This window comes from Mastigoproctus giganteus, chromosome 10, assembly GCF_048544385.1.
Source record: "Mastigoproctus giganteus isolate SK-2022 chromosome 10, ASM4854438v1, whole genome shotgun sequence".
NCBI classification, from domain to species: domain Eukaryota; kingdom Metazoa; phylum Arthropoda; class Arachnida; order Uropygi; family Thelyphonidae; genus Mastigoproctus; species Mastigoproctus giganteus.
Genome location: NC_143584.1, coordinates 147,176,752 through 147,201,435, shown reverse-complemented (window position 1 = coordinate 147,201,435; position 24,684 = coordinate 147,176,752). Strand labels below are relative to the sequence as shown.

The 24,684-nt window shown below is 35.3% G+C and overlaps 1 protein-coding gene across 1 annotated transcript in view; it reads right to left on the bottom strand.

Annotated features, from left to right (window-relative positions):
* The window catches only part of LOC150079348 (uncharacterized), a 62,384-nt gene extending 43,256 nt beyond the window's left edge, over positions 1-19,128 (bottom strand). Inside the window, exons 1-2 of the mRNA XM_090382500.1 lie at positions 18,834-19,128; positions 668-702 (exon numbers count right to left, since the gene is read on the bottom strand). Coding sequence (XP_090238626.1) covers positions 668-702; positions 18,834-19,071 — 273 coding nt within the window. The 5' untranslated portion in view covers positions 19,072-19,128. The remainder of the gene's footprint in view (positions 1-667; positions 703-18,833) is intronic.
* Positions 19,129-24,684: the final 5,556 nt, after the last annotated feature.

Sequence of the window (24,684 nt, the reverse complement as noted above, 5' to 3'; positions counted from 1 at the left end):
TATGAGTTGGGTGAGCATATTTTTGCATAATTCAAAACATGAAGTGCCCTATGAAATTTTAAAATAGATGAAGTACATATTATGCTTGTCAAGAATTAACGCAGCTGCCAAATGCAGTTTTTCAATAGCGAATAAAATTTGTACTACTAAAATGACACAATTAAAATAGAAATGTAAAAAGCTATGACCTTCTAATTTTTTATAGGCATTCCACTATATTTATATTGTGGTACACCTATTCTAATTTATATTTTCAAAGCAGACAACTCATGATAACGTAGTGGTGTTATAAAAGGGTGTCCTGCTTTCGTCTCCAGAAGATCTGGTCATTATATTTACCGGTGAACAAAAACAACTGACGGAGAAACAAATAACTATAATGAAAAATGACCACACTCAAAATAAAATATTACTAGATAACAAACAACTACAACAAATGCTACTTTATTCAAAGAATGGGTAATATATCAATTGCAGGAGAAAGGACTACACAAAATATTCTGAAAAGTCACTCTAGAATTACTGAGCATATAGAGACAAAAACTACAAAATTACATGAGATATCAAATATTTTAAAAACACTTCTAATAACAAGCTATTATTTGAAATGGAAAAATCAGTATTTAGACAAGTATATTATTGAAAATAATAATCAAAGATATCTTACTTCATTCAATGCCAGGCTTGCAGATGTATGCATAACTGAAAGGAACATATATAACAATTAGTCGTGAGAATGACTTCAGAATATCTTTTCAAAGGAAAAATAAGCTTCCTTACCTCTAGCTGGGTATCAATACCATGCTAAACATAACATTAACATGCAGTCTGATGTAAAATTACATTATATGCAAAAACTACATAAATAACTAGTAGGCTGGCATTAAAATGATTCAATACTCATGTATAAAATAATTATTTATAATAAATACATCTATACTGCTAAAAAATGTGTATATATATTAAAATAAAATTTATCACAAAAACAAAAATGTTGCGGGTTCATAAACATAGCAGTTATTTAAAAATGAATATATATTCAGAGAGAGAGAAACAACAGCAGAGAGTATTGTATAAGGTACAACTGAGAGAGAAAAAAAGCATTTATATAAAAAAAATGGAAATAAATTAAAAAAAGGGAAGTACAATACAGCAAACCCTCAACATTAATGGATCTTAATTTAATGTGACTTTAAAAGTAGTGGACAGTATCCATTAAACCAAGCTTTTTGTCCATATAGGACCCAGTGACATAACCCTTAGTCTGATGGTATTTGTTATCAGTTAAAATATTTCAAAAATAAAGCAGAGTACCAAGAAACCTAGATTTTCCACACCATCACCTTCCATCAGCAGGGATGCCATCTGAAGCTCCAGTGAGGATATTCAAGAAAAAGCTTCTGGCACTATAAGGCACAGAAGCGTTTAGAGCTCTTCTACTCCATACGGTATTACAACATTTAATACGGTATTACAACGTTTGATGTCTTATTTTATGGTACAGCATTTTTTTCTTAAAATTCTCACACTTCAGACATTTCTTTTTTTCCAAGTTTAATGGACAATTGGTTAAGCATATAAGCCTTATATCCACACAGTCCATTAAGTTGAGCTTTACTAAACATGCAACACCCACAGAGCTCACATCTGGTGAGTATGGGCTCGGCACACCCAGGGTCCTGAGCTGGATATTAATATTCTTCTTTCTTGTGATTCCCTCCCTCCCTCCCTTCTTTCTTTCTTTCTTTCTCTCTCTCTCTCTCTCTCTCTCTCTCTCTCTCTCTCTCTCTCTCTCTCTCTCAGGGTAACTAGGAAATTTTTTTAGCTGGTGCCCATAAGCCTCAAGCTTCCTTGCACTATATGGCTAGTAATAATAATAATAAAGTAAGAAATGCAATAATTTACTAAATATAAGTAATCACCTACTGAAATAATTTTACACTATATAAATGAATAAATACCAGTATAACATCAGTTGGGATTAGCCATTTTGGATGAGTGTAAAGACAAAATTCAGACTACAATGTCAATGTGATATGACTGAAAATTACATGCAATTCCAGAAGTTAGTTTTTTTAGATTAAATAAAAAAAACAAAAAAAAAAACAGGTTGGGGTCAGAAAATTCATCCTGCGGCTTTGAATGAGGATTAACCCACTTAATACAAGTGGGAGAGACACCAAAAAAGCTTCTCCAATCTCTTGATTACTAAACCTTTCTACTTAGTATATACACATTAATTATGATACATCTAAAGCAGGATTTTACTCTATCTGAAGTGAAATCCTCTTAAATCTTAATTTTTGATCAATGTTCTTGAAATTAGAAAACAATTTGAACTTGAGGAAGGACAACGTCTTTAGCAGGCTTCATTTATACATATTTATTCTTTTTTTCTCTTCCTTCCACTTCAATTACCAATACTTTTGGCTCTCTCTTGGAATTAATGTATTCAATTGCCATCAAAATTCCTCGCTATAATTTCCATCAAACTGAGCCTGAAAAGAAGAGAATTTTTGGAAGGTTTTCCCATCAGAGTTCCACTAGCATCTCCAACACTCTTCCAATCCATCTCATAAAAGGGGGGGGGGGGGTTACAGTGCAAACAGTCTCCTAGCACAAGCTGTCAGATATGAAATCATCCCAAGACATTCCAGAGAGAACACACAATACCAAATAACTTCATCAGTCATCTCATAGCCCATCCAGACCAAATGCTTGATTACTTACCAAGCTGTCAAATGGCACTCATCTGATGTCATAAGGTGACTTCTATATTTACCCCCCAAAAACAATTCATGCTTAGTCATATTCACAATTAAGTTAATCCCTTTTTTTTTTTACAATCGTCTTTTTCATCTCATGTAGTGGTGTATTACAGTAAAATCTGCATTCAGACCACCTACTTTTCAATTGAATTATTTCTGCTCTTTCTTTTAAAATACACTGTGACATTTTATTATGCTGCACAGTAAACTGTAAGGAAAGCAGTAAGCATACTGCTTACTGCTTTTTTAGTAAACCTACATAGTACTCCCAGATGTTGAAGGTGATGAAACCAAAACCTGTTCAGAGTGACAGATTTACAATTTTGAGAGCACTAATCATGGGTAGATTCAGGTTGTCCAAAAAGATCCAAAACACACACATTACTGTAATAGCTCAAATTCAGGTAAATCTTAAAATTTACCAATTTGCTAATAAAAACCCAAAACTAATATTGGCCATATAGTGCAAGGAAGCCCACAGGAATTTGTTGCACTGGCCAAAAAAAAAAAAAAGTAGATAAAAAAAAATACAAATTATGCACTTCTATCCTCATGCTGGTCTAGTTGACCTTTGAATTTCTTCAAACTGCCAGCCTCAACTACCTAGCAAAGGCAACTTGTTACAGCAATCAACTCACTGGCTGAAAGAAAACTTCCTACAATCTAGTCTAAACCTCTTCTCCTATAATTTGAATTTATAATCCATAGTTCTGGAATCCTTTATAACAGTGAAAATTCCACCTTCATTCATTTTACTAACTCTCTCAGAGCCTTATAAAATTGGACTTTTACCAATACACTTTGGTAAATGCCTGAAATATCAACACATTGCATTTTACTTCACACTAATTGGACTTTTACCAATACACTTTGGTAAAAGTCTGAAATATCAACACACTTCACTTTATTTTGCACTATTACTGCTCCGGTATACTAAATACTAATGTTTAACAGTTTGCATTGGTCAAAGCTTGTTTGATAATCATATCTGGAAATTATTTTCATTATGATTGAAGTACTGTATATTAGGTACTCCAAATATAGTGAATATGTTATCCAGACAACCTTGCGAGGATAGGAGATATCTCCCCTACACCGTTGTTTAACATTTGACATTAAACATTGGAAAACTGAATAAAGCAGGAAATTATCACCGCTTCCCTTTTCACACTGTCCAATCACCTCTATTCTGATTTTTAAACAGGTATATGGGAGGACATTTACTATATTCGGAATATAGTGAATATGTTATCCAGACAACCTTGCAGGGATAGCAGATATATCCACTTCATGCTTGTTTGAAAACTGGAAAAGAAATAAGCGATAATGTGAAAAGGGAGGCAATGATAATTTCCCAATTCATTCACTTTTCTGCTTTTTAAACAAGGGCATGGGAGAGGGGGGATATATTTGTCATCTTGCAAAGTTGCCTGGGTAACATATTCACTATATTTCAAATAAAGAATAATTATTGTCATAATCTGTTTATGGTTTATGTTTCTACGCTATAATTTGTAAAGAAAACTTTTCTAAAAAAAATAATTTGACTTATTTGAGTTGTTGATTTACAAATCACCTTCAACATCCTTTTGTCAAAATGAACTTATAAATAAAAGGATTTGCCATATCTAAGTTGTAAAAGTCAGAAATAAAGTGAAAAGTGTTGATATTGCAGGCTTTACCAACACAAACTGGTAAATCCTAGAATTATCAAAGGATATGATAAATCCTAGGCTTTCATAGCCTGAATTTCATGCTATGAATTCCATGGAATTTCAGGCTTTCAGTGCAAATTGATAAATCCTAGGATTATCTGGATTACACAGTAACACACACAAAGAATTTTAATACTATAGTATTTTTGAAAAATTATTTAATTTAGTCCATTTATATGTGGTATTAATGCTATTACTGTTGAATACAATTAGTCATTATATGCACATGAAATCTGATGTTAAATATATATTAAGTACAGTAAACCCTCGATTTAATGGACTAATAGGGAAGAAGAGGTGTCCATTAATGCCAAAAGTCCATTAAATCGAATGTAATCTGGGGGGGGGGGGGCATTTTTTATTGTTCTTAATGTAAAAAAAAAGCTTTAATACAATATACAGTACTGTACAATATAAAATTATGTTGCAATTTGGCCTTTGATTTACGGATATCAGAAACTTTGTTTTTTTACACCCTAAATTTCACAAACGTATGCCACTGAGAGACCTTGTTCTAATTTCTCAATTAGCTTTAATTTCTGTACCACATTTAAGTTCACATGCTTTCTTTTAACTCCTCTATCACTTGATAACATTTTAAATCGTAAAGATTGCAAAATTATTTAATAAATAAAGTCACAATTCAGAAATCACCGAAACGCTCTGTACACAACTGACCGCACGATAGATTGAGGCAGACTGAGACCGAAACAAAGTGAGTTGGTAGACCTGCAGTTTAGTGTCCCGGGTCACGTTCAGCGTGCAAGTCACCGTCTGCTCTTATCTGTTCTATGTAATCTGGGAAAACAGCTATTTGAACATGTTTTCAAAAAGAATAAAAAAACAATTTCCTGAATTTGATTATAAAAATAAAAGTAGGTAATTATCAAAATAATGGAAATAGGTAATTATTATTAATTTTTAATTAATAACACTGAAGTTTTGTATAACCTAAAAAAAATAATATGGTCGAGACTAATATGTACATTACTGTATTATTATTTGTCCAGTCCGTTAAATCAAGGGTTTACTGTATTTTTAAAATTTTCATATTATTATTATTAGTATTAGTATTAGTATTAGTAACGGCCGTATGGTGCAAGAAAGCCTATGGCTTATGCTGCACCAGCCAGAAAAAAAAAAAAAAAAAAAAAAAATCCGAACAAAACAATGATAAAAACAAAAATTAAATAAATAAATAATAATAATAATTAATAAATAAATAAAAATAATAAAATGAAATTAAAAATTAAATAAAAAGGAGATTAATCCTATCATCCTATGCGCTTCCCTTACCCGAAAGTACTATCCAGATGACCTTTGAATTTCCCCAAACTGTCGGCCTCTACCACCCATGAAGGCAACTTATTCCAGTAATTTATAACTCGCTGGCTAAAATAAAACTTCCTGCAGTCCAATCTAAACATTTCCCCCCGTAACTTGAATTTATTAGCTATATGGTGCAAGGAAGCCTGAGGCTTATGCTGCACCAGCCAAAAAAAAAAAAATTTAAGTTACCCTGAGAGAGAGAGTCAAAAGTAGAAGGGAATCACCAAGAAAGAGAAGAATGATGATATCCAGCTCAGGACCCTGGGTGTGCCAAGCCCATACTCACCAGATGTGAGCTAATTAGCCTGTAATGTAACTGAATAGTTCATCTAATCTAGCATAATTCCCACAAAATGCATTAATCTAAAGATTATATATTATATAGTAACAGAATTATAAAATATCAGTTACACCATAGTTAGCTCATAAAAGTAAACTACAATCGTAGTGTAAAGGCATCGATTTAATTGTATCTCATATTGTGACTACCTTCACAACGAGTTACCATGTATTGCACTACCTTGAATAAGTAAAGCTTCACCAATAGGTTTGTTACGTTCTTCCTGTCCTTCAATGGCCCTTGTCCATAAGATACAATTAAATCGATGCCTTTACACTATGATTGTAGTTTACTTTTATAAGCTAACTATGGTGTATTTACACTGAAATTTTATAGTATATTTAAGCTCATATCATATTATGCCTAGTGCATTTATATTTTACTAAAGTAAAAGAATGAAGAAATATAGAAAAAGTAAAAAGATATAAGTAACAGAGTGAAGAATATTTTCTTCACTCTTAAGAATGATATAAAAAAATATATATATGCATTATTATAAACAAATAAAAATAGATATGTACACACGATATCTATTTTTATTTGTATATATTTTACATGTTTTTATACTATACTTTTTTATTTATTTACTCTTTTCCATATATTTCTTCACTCTATTACTTATCATTTATATTCATTCTGGTCATTAGATTCTTTCTGTCCTTAATGACCCTTGTCTATAATCCCTCCCCTTTTTTTTCATTTTCCTTTTATATATCATTTATATATATATGATTATTATATATCATATATATATATCACATATATATATTAATGAATCAAAACATTAATCTGTAAACAGATGAATATATGTGAAAAATAAATATTTTCAATGTTACTGTACCTATAAAATAATAAATCAATATATTAACATTTTCGTTATTTATAATCAATACCAGAAATCATCATATATATTACAAAAAAATTACACTCGTATTGCACTGCTATTTATGTTAAAATGATATCAGCAATTTAAGTGAACTGGCAGTGTCATTTCTAATGCAAGCTTAAACCCAAGCCTCAAAGGCTGAAATTTGGTCACTGGAGCATGAACGTGTTCTCGTGACAAAATGAAAACAGAAATGCATGCAATTTTCTAATTATTTCAATGTTTGTGTTGAAATATAATCTTGCAACCTTTACTGCATTGCTGCTTTCTAGAGAACAAATAATAGTCACTAGTTAAAGAGTTACAAAACAAATCTCATTTATTTTCTATGTAGAAGGTTAATTATTTAACAATTTTTTGCACTCAATAATAGTCATTAGTTTGGTTATCACAGCATGGTGATTTTATAATATCACTTAATATGCACAAAATACTTATAATTTAGTCTATCTTTTGATATTGTAGTTCTATATTTATGTTTTATCATATTAATTTCAACATTTCACAAACTTCAAATAATAACCATTGTGACAGCTATTTCAAGCTTACCTTACTGGTCTGTCATCAGAAAACAGATGGCCTCTATTAATATACATATGCCAACCGCTGAATAACTTATCAAGTCTACGTGGGCAGTCAAGTGGAAAATAGATGTATTATTTCAATGCCTCATTATTTCAAACACAACCTACCCTACTTTGATGCCCATTTTAGGGGTTAAAGGTACATATAACCTTTGCTATGTGTTTAATTAGAAGTATTTCTTCATTCAAAGCACAATTTCAAGACTTACCAGTCTTCTCATCAGAGACTCATGAGCATTAAAAGAGTTTTAAGTGTCATTTCTAATGCAAGCTTAAATTCAAGCCTCGAAGACCAAAAGTTGATCACTGGAGCATGAAAGTGTTCTCATGACAAAATGAAAACAGAAATGCATACAATTTTATTTCAATGCTTGTGTTTAAATAAATAAAATAAAATAAATTGCAGCCATTATCAACCCACTGCAGGATGGAAGCCTCCTCAACAATTCATGCTGAAGGAAATGGACCATAATCTGCCACGCTGGTCCAGTGCGGGTTGGCAGATCGACCGTATGCAGCAGTCAGGGGCTTGAACCCCGGTCTACTCAAAGAGCGTGTGCTACTGCACTCTTCTCCTGACCACTCGGCTACGGAGGCACCCTGTGTTTAAATATAATCCTGCAACCTTTACTTCATTACTGCTTTCCAAGGAACAAATAAGATTACATCTGCATTTCACAGACTAATGCAAAATTTTTCTCTAAAGCTTATCATACTAACTAAGAAATACAGTTCAAGGCTTAAACCTTCTCTGCCACATGTACATGTATTGAGACATGTGGCAGAGAAGAAAAATGCATGGGATGCACATAAATTATCAGATGATACAGAAGCCTATGGTAGATATAAGCTAGTCTGCAATGAAGTCACAAAGGAGGTTAGGCAAGCCAAGGAAGATTACGAGAAGTCTTTGGCAAAGAATGCCAAGAGACGTGGCAAAGACTTCTTTACTTATATTAACAGTAGAGGGATAGGGTTGAATCACAACTGTCCACTTGATGTCGATGGTTTAACTGTTGATGATCCTGCTCAGGCCTGCTAACAGACTGAATAGGTATTTTGCATCTACAGTCACACATTAGTAATTCTTTGAGGAGGGGGGATGCCAGATGTTTATCAAAATCTAACAGGGAGCTAAATGACTTTGTAATAATGGAGAGGAAAATGGAAGAGAAATTGTTGAAGATAAACATAAAAAAGGCACCTGGGATGGATGGGATTTATCCAATTATATTAAGTGAGGTAGCAAAGGAGATAAGAAAACACTTAGCCAAATTATGAGCATCTTTCGATTTAGGGGAGATCCCTTTGGACTGGAGATGTGTGAATATGTATATCCAATTCACAAATGGGGATCAGAGTGACATGAGTAATTACATACTTGTTAGCTTAATTCTGTTTCAGGAAAAATAATGGAGTCGCTGGTTAAAGAAGTAATGCAAGACCATCTAGATAGGAGTGCAGTTATACTTCAGTCACAGCACGGGTTTGTTAAGGGGAGATCTTGTCTGACCAATCTGATTGAATACTATGATCCAGTAACAAAGGAACTGGATGTAAAAATTAATTTTGATATCATATACTTGGATTTCAGGAAAGCTTTTGATATGTTGCACATAAAAGACTACTGTAAAAACTGGAGCAATGTGGCATTAAGGGCAAATTGCTGTTACGAATAAAAGGATGGTTGTGTTGGAGATGACAGAGTAGTTATCAATGGACACGGCTTTTTGTAGACAATGTTATTAGTAGAATCCCCAGAGTTCAGTGCTGGGCCTATTGTTATTTACAATATTTATTAATGATATTTATGAAGGTATATCAAGCTTAAACTTAATATCTAAGTTTGCAGATGATACAAAGGTTGGTAGGATAGTTAACGACAGTAATGAAGGCATGCTTGCTGTAACAAGACCTACAAAAATTATGCAGATGATCTGAGAAATGGCAATTGAAGCTTAACCTTCATAAACACAAGGTAAGAGTAATCGAACAGTAGTAGTAGTGGCATGTGATGCAAGAAAGCAAGTGTATGAGCTTATGCAGCATCAGCCAAAAAAAAAAAAAAAAATTTCACACAACCATTCCCTCTAAATGTTTGAACAGTTCCTACTTAAATTTATTTAACCTATCAACTTCCACAACAGATGGAAGTTTGTTCCAGCATTTAACCACCTGCTGGCTAAAGGCAAATTTCCGCACATTTATTCTACATCTGTCTTTTCTTAATTTGAATTTATGCCCCCTTAGGTTTGTAATCTGAACACGTAAAAGAATCCCTTCAGAATTCAGTGTGCTCAACCCATGTAAGATCTTATACAACACAATCAGATCACTGTGCAGGTGCCTAGTCTCCAGCCACTGCAATTTACAGCACTTAAGCCTCTCTTGGTAAGAGGATCCCTTCATTCCCCTCACCAATCTTGCTGCCCTTCTCGTTACACGTTCAAGCAATTCTACATCCTTCCTAAAATGAGGCCTCCAGACCTGTACGCAGTACTCAAGGTGTGGCGTGACCATTGCCTTATACAGAGGGACAATCACCTCCTTTTCCCTGCTAGCAAAATTCCTATATATCATTGACAAAACCCCATGACCTGCCTTGGCAGCCTGTCTGCATTGCTCAGAAAACTTCATATCTGACTGCACAATTACTCCCGGGTCCTTTTCATTTTCTACCACTTTAAGTGTAGTACCACACAGTTGGTACATTTCTCTGGGGTTACTTCTACCCATATGCGGTACTTTGCATTTGTCAAGGTTAAGCTTCAGTTGCCACTTCTCAGCCCATTCTAGATCCCGTTGCAGTAGCACACTGCCATTACTGTCATTAACAACCCTGCCAACCTTTGTATTATCTGCAAACTTCGACATTAAGCCTGATATACCTTCATCAATATCATTGATAAATATACAAAACAACAGTGGACCTAACACCGAACCCTGTGGGACTCCACTAATAACATTAGTCCACGAAGAGCAGCACCCATTGATTACCACCCTCTGTCTTCTCCCACTTAACCATCCTTTTATCCATTCTGGATAAAAGGATGGTTAAGTGGGAGAAGACAGAGGGTGGTAATCAACCATTCTGCTCCAATTTGTACAATAGTCTTCCATGCGCAACAGTGTCAAAAGCTTTCCTGAAATCCAAATATATGATATCAAAATTATTTTTTGCATCCAGTTCCTTTGTAACCACATCATAATATCCTATCAAATTTGTCAGACAAGACTTTCCCTTAACAAACCCACGCGGCATCTGAATTATTGCTGCAGTCTTGTCTAGATGATCCTGCAATGCATCTTTAACCAGTGCCTCCATTAATTTTCCTGGAACAGATGTTAAACTCACAGGTCTATAATTACTTGAGTCAGCCTTTGATCCTCCTTTGTGAATTGTGGTCACATTTGCACCGCTCCAGTCTGTGTATACCTCCACTGAGTCCAAGGAAGCTGTCATAATTATGGCTAAGGGTTTGCTTACTTCCTTTGCTGCCTCCTTTAATATAACTGGACAGATCCCATCCACCCCAGGTGCTTTTCTTATGTTTAACTTCAACAATTTCTCCTCCACTTTGCTTTCAGTTATTCCAAAATCATTAAGTATCCTGCTACAACTTGATAACCTTCTGCCATTTTCAAACCTTAATAATTCCTCATGTGTGAATGTAGATGCAAAAATAATCATTCAGTTTGTTTGCTATCTGAGCAGGATAATGAACAGTCGAACCATCGATGTCAAGTGGACCAATCAGATTCATCCCCTTCCTTTTGAAGTTTATATAAGTAAAGAAATCCTTGCTGTTTTTCTTAGCAGCATCTTTTGCCAAGGATTTCTCGTAATCTGCCTTCGCCTGCCTAACCTCCTTTGTCACCTGATTACAGACTAGCTTATATCTGCCATAGGCTTCTGATTTGCTTGATAATTTATATGCATCCCATGCATTTTTCTTCTCTATTACGAGTCTCATTAGTTCATTAGATAACCATTTACGCCTAAACCTTGAACAATATTTCTTAATAGGTATGAAACTTTTAGTAGCTTCCACGATTAATTCCTTGAACGCTTCCCACTTAGAATTTACTGTTGGTAACATCGTCAGTTGATCCCACTGTACAGAATTTAAAAACTGTCGGAGAGCACTGTACTCACCTTTATGGAAGCAAAAACCCTTTCCTTTACCCCTGATTGTAATTAAATCTTTAAGTAAATCCCACATCAGTACACTGTGATCACCTAGTGGTTCCTTAATCTGCAAATTCTTAATACACGAATGATCACTGCTGATAACCAGATCAAGAGTATTACTTTCTCTGGTTGCCTCTCGAACATGCTGCTGCAGAAAACAATCATCCAATAAATCCACAAAAGTCTGACTAGTGTGTGAGTGACCAACCCACAAGTTCTAGTCAATATCTGGGAAGTTAAAATCCCCCATTATAAGACATTCCGATTTACTAGCCCACTCTATTTCTCTGTACAACTGTTCATTGTACTCATTCGAGTCATTAGGCCTATAACACACTTCTACTCTTATTTTTGCTTTCGCAGTGCTTATGTCACACCAAACTGACTCAACAGTGCACTGTTAATCTGTATCAACTGGATGCACTTCTTTTGATTTTATGTTTTTCTTAATTAACAGCATAACACCTCCTTCCTTCCTATCCTGTCTATCCTTTCTGTACACATTGTACTCCCCAAATTCCAATTCGGCACTCCTAATATCTATGTGACACCACGTCTCTGATATCCCAACAATATCCGCCTTTGATGTCTTGTCCAACACTTCAAATTCATCAAATTTATTTACTATACTTCTAGCATTGGTTTACATACAAGTATACATGCACGTATTCTTATTCCTAGTTACCCTAACACATCCCATATACCCACCTGTTTCACAATGACTGCTTTCAGTCCTTGAAACCCCTAGCACCCCTCGCTCCAGGCCTCTGCTTATTCTAATAGAAGTAGTGCAATCCCCCCAAGCTAGCAGTTTTCCAACCCACCTAACACTGCCTCGATAGCATCAGCAAATAATCTTGCACCCTTTCTATTTAAGTGTATCCCATTACTGTAGAAACACTCTCCCCTGTTAACAAGCACAGACCACGCTGAAAAAAATTCTACCCCTTGAGCCTTGCACATTCCCTCCAGGGCCAAATTGATTGACAAGTCTCTCATCATGTACTCCCTCCTATCGTGTCTGGGCAGAATTGCATCAACTGTGTGGTACTAAACTCAGGGTAATGGAAAATGAAAAGGACCTACGGGTAATTGTGAAGTCTGATATGAAGTTCTCTGAGCAGTTCAGACAAGTTTCCAGGACAGCTCATAGAGATTTGTCAATGATATACAGGAATTTTGCTAGCAGAGATAGGGAGGTGATTACCCTTTGTATAAGGCAATGGTCAGGCCACATATTCAGTACTGCATACAGGTCTGCAAGCCTCACTTTAAGAAGGATGTAGAGGCTGGAACAGGTATAGGGAGGGGCAACGAGATTGGTAAGGGAAAAAAAGGGATGTTCTTACCAAGAGAGGCTTGCCCTGCAAATTGCAGTGTCTGTAGACTAGGCATCTGCAATTTGATCTGATCGAGATATTTAAGGTTTTGAAAGGATTGAGCAAACTCAATGCTAATTGGATTTTTCCTCTTATTCAGACTATGCACATGAAGGGACAAACTCAAATTGAGGAAGGATGGTTGCAGAATAGATTTGCGGAAGTTTGTCTTTAGCAACGGGTGGTTGATTGCTGTCACAAGCTTTCATCCATTGTTGTGGAAATGGACAGTTTGAATAAAGGAAGAATTAGGCAAACTACTGGAGCTGACATATAGGTGAAATGGAATTTTTTTTTTTTTGGCTGATGCTAGCTTTCTTGCATCCTTTGCCAGTATTAATACTAATACTAAATTTGGATTTTAAACTTAAGAGTCTTCCTCTCGCTATACAGAATACTGTGTGTGTGTGTGTGTGTGTGTGTGTGTGTGTGTGTGTGTAAGGGGGGGGGAGCAGGGATCTGAAGCCTTCTTAGTGCCTTGGAAAATCCTTACAAAATACAGCAACTGTTATCCATTTGGTAATCATATTATTGTTAAAAAATTTATTCAGACTATGCACATGAAGGGACAAACTCAAATTGAGGAAGGATGGTTGCAGAATAGATTTGCGGAAGTTTGTCTTTAGCAATGGGTGGTTGATTGCTGTCACAAGCTTTCATGGATATAAAATTGGATATAACTTGTTACAGAGTGTTTCTGTCATCGGTTGAAATTCCACAACTGACATCCTCTAGTAAATGCATAAAAAAAAGAACACCAACAAAATAGTGTGTAAACTTCACCTATCAAATTTTTTGGAATAAGCAAAAAGTAGTAGTCAAAAACAGGACAATTTAAAAATGTATTCTTAATTCTGACACTCCGGAGGCCTAATTTCAGAAAGGATGTTGATAGGTTAAAGCAGAGGTTCCCAAGCTTTCTCGGTTCACAGCGCCTTAGTGTCCCTGTAATATTTTGATGGCACCCCTAGGCCAAAATAAATACCTAATGAATGGTTTTCGACCTTTTAATATATACCTATATAATAATTTTATTCTTTGTATAGAGGTACTAAATAAAGATCAATTATAGATCACCACAAAATTAAAAATATACGGTACAATGGATGCCATACACCTTTTTATAATGAAATAAATGTATAAATTTCAAAAAATAACTAAATAAAATAATAACTTTAAAGTAACTTAAACCGAAATTACACGGCACCCCAAGAATGTTGTTGTGGAACCCTAGTGTGCCGCGGCACCCCGGTTGAAAACTACTGTGTTAAAGCAAAAAGCACTGCCATAATTATAGAAGCATACTTGGATTCAGGGGAGGTATAGATTGGAGATATGTAAATTTTTCTCCTATTCATAAAGGAAAATCAAAGGGCAAAGTGAGTAATTACAGATTTGTAAGCATGACTTCTGTACTTCTGTTCCAGGGAAAATAATACGGTTAGTAGTTAGAGAAGTATTGCAAGATTATATTGACATGAATGTAGTTACACAGAAATCACAGCATGGATTTGTTAAAAGGAGATCATGTCTGACCAATCCGATTAGCTACTATGATGCAGCAACAAAACAAAAAATAATTTTGACATTACAAACTAAGATTTCAGTAAAGCTTTTGACACTGTTCCACATGAAAGACTACTATACAGATTGGAGCAGTGTGGCATTAAGGCCAGATTACTGCTATGGATAAAGGGATGGTTGAAACAGATAATAGAGTTTGGCTATAAATGAACACTGCTCTTTTTGGACTAATGTTAATAGTGGTGTTTCTCAGGGTTCAGTGCTATGTGCTTTTAGTGTTTTAAATATGTATACATTGATGAAGGCATATCAAGCTTACTGTCAAAGTTTGCAGTGATACAAAGGTTAGGAGGATGGTTAATGACAGAAATCAAGATGCACTACTGCAACAAGACTTAGAGAAATTAAACAGATGGGCTGAGAAGTGGAAATTGAGATTTAACATTAATAAATGCACGGTACTGCAAACAGGCAACAATAATCTCAGAATAACAAACCAACTGATTGGCACCAATCTCAAAATAGTGGAGGCTGCACATGACCTGAGGGTAAATGCACAATCTCCCAGGAACTTCTCTAAGCAGTGTAGGCAGGGCTGCCATGACAGCTCATGGGGTTTCTGCCAATGATACACAGGAATTTTACTGAGGACAAGGATGTGATTATCCCATTTCATAAGGTTAGGCTACATCTTGAATAGTGCATACAGGTCTGCAAGACTCATTTTAAGAAGTATGTGGATCTCTTGAAACAGATGCAAAGAGCAGCAACCAAATTAGTCAAGCATACAAAAGGAGACTTGTCATAAGACTTTGGTTCTACAAACTGCAGCACTTGGAAGCTAAGCATCTGTGAGGAGGCCTCATTGAAGTAGTTAAGGCTCTAAATGGACTGAGTAAACTAAATACTGATGGTATCCTTACTCTTTCTCTGACAATGCACATAAAGGGACATAGACAAACTGAAAAGAACTGCTGCAGGATATATATGCAGAAATTTGCTTTTAGCCAGAAAGTAACTGATTGTTAGAAAAAAATTTCCAGATTGAAATTTTTCCCAACAAATAGTGGAAGTGAATAGTCTGAATAAATTTAACCTTCCATCACTTGTGCCCTCAGTTTAATAATGATGCTCATATGGCATCTGTGAGACATCCCTTTTTGTTTTAATTATAAAAAAAATATTTTTAGCTTTTTTTTATTGAATTGAAAATGATGATCAATTAATTAAAACTCAAAAAATATTTTGAACAAAAATAAATGAGAGAAACTAAAAATAATAATAAAAATTACAGACTGAAACAAATGCTCGCCTGGAATCTGACAAATGTGACATGAACGTCTGTATTTTTGTCCGCTGTTCCCATTTAGCCTGTGAAGCCAAAGCTCTATGGTGAGATCAGACACCTGTCACTAGCATCTTACAGATGGCATGTTCCAAAATGAAATTCCCAAAAAAACAAGATAGATGATTTAGCTCACTAGTTTCTGTTAAAAGCCAAACAAAAATTTAATGTCTTGTAATTCAATATACTGCAATGAAAGCAAAAAAATACTAAATAAGTAGTCAGTGAATATTGGCAGGCAAAGGTACACAGGAAGATTTCATTTCATTTATAAATTTAAAAAAATAATAATAAACATTTCATTTTGTCAGACACCATACTAGCAGCAGATTATGGAAGCATTAGACAAAAAAAGGGGTTAAGCATATAAGGTGTTTTTTTTTTTTTTTGGCTGATGCTAAACTTTCTTCCTTACATCATTTACTAATACTATATAATATAATACTATTTGCCACTACTAATACAATACTATATATTGTGCAAATGTGTCCCCAGTTCACAAGGGGGATCACAGTGTGACATAAGTAATTACAGACCTGTTAGTTTAATTTCTGTTCCAGTGAAAATAATGAAGTCACTGGTTAAAGAAGCACTGCAGGATCATTTAGACAAGACTGCAGTTATAGTTCAGACACAGCATAGGTTTCTTAAGGGAAAGTCTTGTCTAACAAATTGATTGGATACTATGATGTGGTAACAAAGGAATGGATGCAAAAAATAATTTTGATATCATATACTTGGATTTCAGGAAAGCTTTTGATACTGCTGCACAAATTGGAGCAGTGTGGCATTGGAGGTAAATTGCTGCTATGGATAAAGGGATGGTTGAGTGGGAGAAGATAGAGAGTGGTAATCAAGGGACACTGCCCTTCTTGGACTAATGTTATTAGTGGAGTCCCCAGAGTTTGGTGTTGGATCCATTGTTGTTTTCTGTATTTATCAATGATATTGACAAAGGTATATCAGGCTTAATGTCCAAGTTTGCAGACGATATTAAGGTTGGCAGGGTTGTTAATGGCAGTAATGACAGTACACTACTGTAACAGGATCTAGAAAAGTTGAGCAGATGGGTTGAGAATTGGCAACTAAGGTTTAACATTGACAAACGTAAAGTACTGCATATGGGTAGCAGTAACCCCAGAGTAATGTACCCTTGTGGTACTACACTCAGGGCAGTAGAGGTAATTCTGCAGTCAGCTATGAAGTTTTCTGAGCAGTGCAGACAGGCTGCAATAGTAGCTCAGTTTCTTGTCAATGATATACAGGAATTTTGCTATCAGGGATAAGGAGGTGATTATCCCCTTGTATAAGGCAATGGTCAAGTCACACCTTGAGTATTGCATACGTCTGTAGACCTCATTTTAGGAAGGATGTAGGGCTGCTGGAAAGAGTACAGAGAAAGGCAACAAGATCAGTGAATGGAACAATGGGTGGCAATTACCAAGAAAGGCTTAAGTCTGCAAATTGCAGTGTTTGAAAACTAGGCACCTTCAAGGTGATCTGACTGAGGTGTATAAGGCCTTGAATGGTTTGAACAGGCTCAATGCTGACAGGATACTTCCTCTTGCTCAGATTGCAAACCTGAGGGGACATAAATTCAAATTGAGGAAAGCCAGTTCTAGAATAGATGTCTGGAAATTTGCCTTTAGCCAGCAGTTGATTGTTGGAACAAACTTCCATCTGTCATATCGTGGTGGAGGTCAACAACTTAAATAAGTTGAAGACAGAACTAGACAAAACATTTGGAGTGAATGGATGGATGAAATGAGAAGCATTTTTTTTTTTTTTTTTGGCTGATGCTATATAAGCTTGCTTTCTTGCATTATATGCCTCCATTAATGCTACTCTGTACACATTTCCACCCCCCCCCCCAAGAAGTTGGGGAAGGTGTTGCCCACCCCTGCCATGAAATTCCTCAAATTTATCTTTAAACACTCTCCTGCACACAGCAAACTACACTTATCCTCAAACTAATTCTTCACTTCACTACAGATCTCTCAATTTTAACATGTCAATATTCTATTCACTGCAGCATGAATGTTGATATCCTCTTATTAAATTTTGCACATTTTTTTTTTTTAATAGTTCAACAAATATCCAATGAAGTAACCAGCATTTTAATAAGTTTATTGTCAGTATCAAACAGCCATTATCTCTGTACAGTGACTAATAATGCATCACCATTAAATAAATTAAATGCTCAATTTCGAAATTTGTAGCCACTAGCACAGCAATCTTCGTAACGTTACAGCAACAGCATAGGTGATTACGGAAGGGGGGGGGCTTTCCCATTAGGCCTGGTCTACTTAAATTTTATTTTATACAGTGGGCTGCTTCTCAATATATAAAAAATCATAATAAGACCAAGCTACAATTACATCCTTAATGCAACTAACTGTTTTAACGTTTAGTTATTGGGCCCGAATGCTGAAATTAAATTAATTCATATTGATTGAGGGGAGGAGTTATGTTCGGCATCACGAGACAGTAAACGTTACTTTGTTTCAATCGTGATTTTCCAGTTTCCAAAGAGAAGGAATCGATTGATTTGGCTGCTAGTGAGGTTAAGACTTGTGACTTAGTGACATACATTAGCTACATCGTTCAAGGTTTCTGGAAGCAGCAATAATGCGTGCTTTACGGTGAAGAAACGAAAGGAATTTTTTTTAAAATTAAAAAAAAAAACCACTATCCTCAATACTGCGAAATGCACATATCATGTAACTTGTTCAATAATATCATACAAGTAATACATCCATGTCTTTACGTACTTTCAATGTGAAAAAGCCCAACAGCAAATCTTGCAATTTCGGGAACCTGTTTGAGGACCTCATCAGTGATGAGATGGCAGCCCCTAAACACAGGTCTTATATTGATTTTTCTTTGAAACCATGCAGAACCAATTTTTATTCCACTTTCAGCAGCCATTGGTATATCGCCTGGTTTTGGAGCACCCCTTCCAAATGCAAAATGCCTTTTTGAGTACATATTGTTTACCCGGGTTGGCATTAGATGGCAGACTGGTAGCTTATCACTGAGTGCAACTCGTTCGGAAACAGAGAGCGGATCACACGAACAGGAGGAGCTACCTTCGGTTCTTAAAAAAAAAAAAAAAATAAAAAATAAGACTAAAATAAAACGATGTCTGACTTTAAAGATCGAAGTGCCGTCATTTCATATCATTCCAGTATCAGTTTAATAAAAATAATATGACTATAATAAGGGGTTATTATTTTTTTTGGCACAAAAAATTTAACCATAATGTTCCTGGAGCACAGTTCACTATATAAAGTTTCATTTTTAAATCAATTTACAAAGTTTATTACTAAAACTAAGATTTTTATTATTATTATTATTATTAGTGAGCTTTCCGTTTCGTAAAATTTTCAATTTCAATATACTGTAATTTCTATTTATACTCCGATAATTCCCCGATGGCTAGAGGAACTTACATCTTCGTTATAGCCTTTTTTGACAGCCACTATCATCAATTGGCTTTTTGTGGAACCCTACAGGATCGATCTTTCGACGTGAGAATTGCGTGTAAACACGTCACTCAGGGACAGCAACCAGCCCTATACATGTTGTTATTGGAGTAGGGCTTTAGGAGCATTAGCAACTAAGGCCATATTGCTTTCTTGCATCACATGCCACTACTACTACTACTACTACTACTATTGCTCCGTGTATAAATTGTCTGTAAATTGCGTGTGTTCTGTGGGCGATTTGCTGTTTGCTGGACGAAATACCCGAGTTTCCGGAAAAAAAAAACCAAAAAACTATGCTACCTCGTGTGAGACCGACAAACTCAGCCACATTGTGAAAAAGGCCAATAAAAATTTCTCACGTCATCGACGGATTTTAACTCAGGTCTTTTCCACCGGTGTGGGGAGAATGGATATCATCATTCTTCTCTTTCTTTCTTTCTTGGTGATTCCCTTCTGCTTCTCTCTCTCTCTCTCAGGGTAACTCATTTTTTTATATTTATATTTTTTATATTTTATATTTATATTTTATTTTGGCTGGTGCAGCATAAGCCTTAGGCTTCCTTGCACCATATGGCTAATAATAATAATAATAACTATAGCGTGACGAGAAGAGGCGTAAACGGTGTGGCATGGGTGGCTTCTGGTCACAGTTACAAAATGGACTAAAAGACTTAAAATAACTGAATATAATTTATTTTTAAAAGTTGACAATAATTATTATTATAATAAATTATGAAAATCTGTTCTTTTTATATAAAAAGTATCAATTTATGTATAATTATTTTTAATTTTTTAAATAATTTAATTATACTTATGGAAACAAAGGCGCTTTTCCGGGATTAGGATATTAGAGTCAAAATTTTAAAATTCCTAGTTAATCTTCTGGTGACAAGTGAATTATGCGCAGAAAATTAGATCTCAATGGATGAATCTATTTTAGTTATAGGCGAACATAGTAAAGTGCACAGTGTACAACCAAAAATACAAGGTTATAATAATAATAATAATAATAATAATAACCTTCTTGTATTTTTTTTCCAATGAAGCTATTATTGTGTAAATATTTCTGATTGTTGTGTAAATAGTTTAATCTAGATCCTTCAGTCTTCACCATTCTTGTTTAGCGGTGATATAATTATACAGCAGTCACCTGTGGGATATATGCATATGTCTCTATTTGCAGTTGGTTCCCCGTCTTTTCCAACAAATATTGCAGCAACCTTTTAGACGTATTTTAACGTCCAATCACTTCGGCCATACATCCTTGGTTGGATTGTTTTTCAAGCAGTTATGTTGTCGCTTCAGCAGAATCGAAAATATCAAGTATTCCATATCCTGGCTTATTTGCCTCGTTGGATATAGCGATGAGAACAAATGGTAAATCTGGCCGCGTATTCTAAAACAGTATGGGCCATTTCCAGGCCTTGATTTACTGGTAATCTCTGCGCCCATTGATGCGAACGCCATTGCTAAATTGTACTCTCGTATATGTTCTCTGTAGTTATTTGCTTCACGTGTATTCCCTGTAAGCAGCTCTCGTAATAGAGAAGGTGTGTCAGGCAGTGGGTCAAGCGAAACCTTTCCATCATGATAGCATTTAGTGTATTTATTCGATGTGTTTAACTCATGTCTTCAATATCTTGCATTGCAATATTCACAGTTGTAACACTTATTTCCTATGTCATGCTCTTCCGATACTTCTATTTGATTAGTCCTACGGTGTTTCGCCCGTCTTCTCATTTCCAATCTTGCGTCTCTTTCTTCAATGCTTTCTGTCCGTCTTCGTAGTCGTAAAGTCTCGTTTCGGTCTCTTAGATCTCTCCTCTAATCGGGTCCTCTGCAGTGGGCAGGCGAACTAAGCATCGGTTACGGGCTGCATTTGAAAAGAGGGCGCCGAAATTTCTTTCGATTTTGTTTTCTAATTGGTTAATGGTTATCAGTATTCAACATTTAGCGCGACAAATTTTGCAGGGCACCACTGGCAGGGTGCAGTCTCCTAAGAGTTGCAGGTAGACCTCACCAGGAGTCTGCACGGGTAGCACAGTGGTATTGTCACCATTCTCCCCACATGGGTGGAAAAGGCCTGGGTTCAAATCCCGTTGATGACGCGAGGAACTTTAATCAGCTTTTTTTTCAATCCTTGGGTGAGTGAGTTAGTTAGTCTCAGGTGTAGATAACACTTATTATCTATAAATGCAGCCCGTAACCGACGCTTACATCACCTACCCACTTGCAGCAGCCCTGATTAGAGGAGAGATCTGTAAGATTTGAAAATCTTACAAAAATAAAATATTTTTTTAGACTTTGGAAGTTAGTTTTCCTTTTTGGATTCTTGCCGTTAGTAGGATAATATGGTAATAGCGTCAGTTTCAATAACAAGAATTATTCAGTAAGAATTGTAAAATTAGTGGGTAGTAGTAATGAAAAAACAGAGCCATTAGCATAACTTCCGTTGTAAGCAGGGAATAGACAGTGAATACTACGGCAAAACAGCAAGTGGTTTTGCGAAACAAACAAGTTAATGTTTATGCAAGGTCAATATAGTAGGGGCAATTTACTTCAGTCGCTAGACCGGAAGTCGATTCTTAAACGCACACACAAGTTTCCAAAAATAGATTCTGTGGTCACTAATGTCACTTTTTGTGGTTTTAGAACGCTATGGAGACAAGGCGTTATATGTGAAGAGTAAAGTTGTTTTTGGACAATCGGCACCATCAAACGGCATACCAGATGGCCGCAGATCCAACAGGTTGTAAAATAGGGGTCTATTGATCACGTGCTACTGAGCCGGCGGAATAAGGGGTTTTCCAACAAATGGAATGAGATAGAATCCGAAAGTAAATGTAATATTGGTAGAAGTCACTGGGAAATGGGCGTGGCGAAATAGGCAGTAAGAGGTAGAAAAAAGGCAGTGAAAGAGTTGCAGGACACACTAGTTGAGATTTTGGCGGTGTGGATGAAAATGGTTTAAGGACACAAAGTTGAGATTTTGTCTGTGTGAGTAAGAATGGGTTTAGTCAGACACATAGTTTAGATTTTGGTCGGTGCTAGTAAGAATGGGTTAGTCGTTGAGAAAGTCAGAGTTTTTTTTGAGTGGAACATAGTCAATGTTGGCTCTTTGAGACGTCTAGGAGTTGGGAAGAAATATGTGGAAGACAAAACGAGTCTCTCACAAGGAAAGGGTAGACTCAAATCTGCCGTTAAAGACCAAGATTCCTGAAATCTTGGAAAGCAAAGTGCTGGAATCGGATGGAATCGGAACCCCGACCGACATGATAGTAGCCATTCCGGAACAGGAGAAGTGCATCAAGCGGGCTGAATAAAATGAAGCCGAAACCTCCTGGCAGCACAACTACCAGTGCCTAATTCTTCAAGAATAGTAAGACGTCGCCCCAGATAGTAAAAATAAGCTGTACCTGATAGGAAGGATGAAAGATGACGCCCCGCCGAGTTCTACAAGTAAGTCGCTAGTTTGTAGTACATAGTACCTTCACATACACCAAGAACTGTAGAAACCCGGTAAATTGGTCAGCAGGACTTTAGAAATACCCAATTGTAAAGATAGTTTAGGAAAGAATCAGGAAGGAAGAACATTAAAAAAGGGGGAATTTATTAGATATAAGATATTTAGAATATTGGATATATGATATATGTAGAAAGGAATGGATGGAATTGATACTTCTTATTAATGGTATTTAAATGAAGCAGTATTAAATATAGGTAGGATGAAAAAGAATGGAATTGATATTTCTTGTTTAATTGATGCAGTATTAAGTATATGTAGGAAGGAATGGATGGATTTGATATTTCTTATTAATGGTATTTAAATGAAGAAATAGAAAGTATATGTAGAAAGGAATGGATGGAACTGATATTTCTTGTTTAATTGATGCAGTATTAAGTATATGTAGGAGGGAATGGAATGGATATTTCTTGTTTAATTGATGCAGTATTAAGTATATGTAGGGAGGAATGGAATGGAATTGATATTTCTTGTTTAATTGATGCAGTATTAAGTATATGTAGAAAGGAAGGGAATGGAATTGATAATTCTTGTTAATAGTATTTAATTGATGCAGTATTAAGTATATTTAGGGAGGAATGGAATGGAATTGATATTTCTTGTTTAACTGATGCAGTATTATACATGTAGGATGGGATAGAATGGAATTAATATTTCTTGTTAATAGTATTTAATTGGTGCAGTACTAAATAATTGTAGGATGGAATAGAATGGAATTGATGGTTCTTATTAATGGTAATTAAATGAAGCAGTATTAAGTATATGTAGAAAGGAATGGATGGAATTGATACTTCTTGTTAATGGTATCTAATTGAGGCAGTATTAAGTATATGTAGAAAGGAATGGAATGGAATGGAATTGATATATCTTGTTAATGGTATTTAACTGATGCAGTATTAAACATAGGTAGAAGGGGATAGAATGGAATGGATATTTTTTTACTAATGGTATTTAGAGGATGCAGGAGAAAAAAATATTAACAAAGGAAGGGATTGATATTAGCTTGTTGATGATTTTTACTGAAGTATGAATATGATGTATACACATGTAGGCGAGACCAAATCATGTTGTCATATGTATGAATTCAATTATTACTGTATTTGGTTTTAATTATGCTCATGTAAATATGTCTAATAAACTGATTTTTTTTATATACAACATTTGTGTGTTTTTTTATTGTTCTGAGGATACAAATCATGAGTACGAGCCTATCCAAAGGGAACTAAACACATTAAGGAGCTTTCCCCTTGAACTTAGAATTTTCTGTGAAGTAATAGTCAGATGCGCAAGTGGGGAGATATTATAAAGGGGATATATATGTATAAATAGGTGAACTAAACTAATGGATAATATAAAATATACAAATATAAAAGTATAAATAATATATATATTTCATTTCTTAATAATCCCCCCCCCACAGATCTAAGAGACCGAAACGAGACCCTACGACTACGAAGACGGACAGAAAACATTGAAGAAAGAGACCCAAGATTGGAAATGAGAAGACAGGCGAAACACCGTAGGACTAATCAAATAGAAGTACCGAAGAGCATGACATAGGAAATAAGTGTTACAAATGTGTTCAGTGTCGATCCACTGGTGATATTCTGG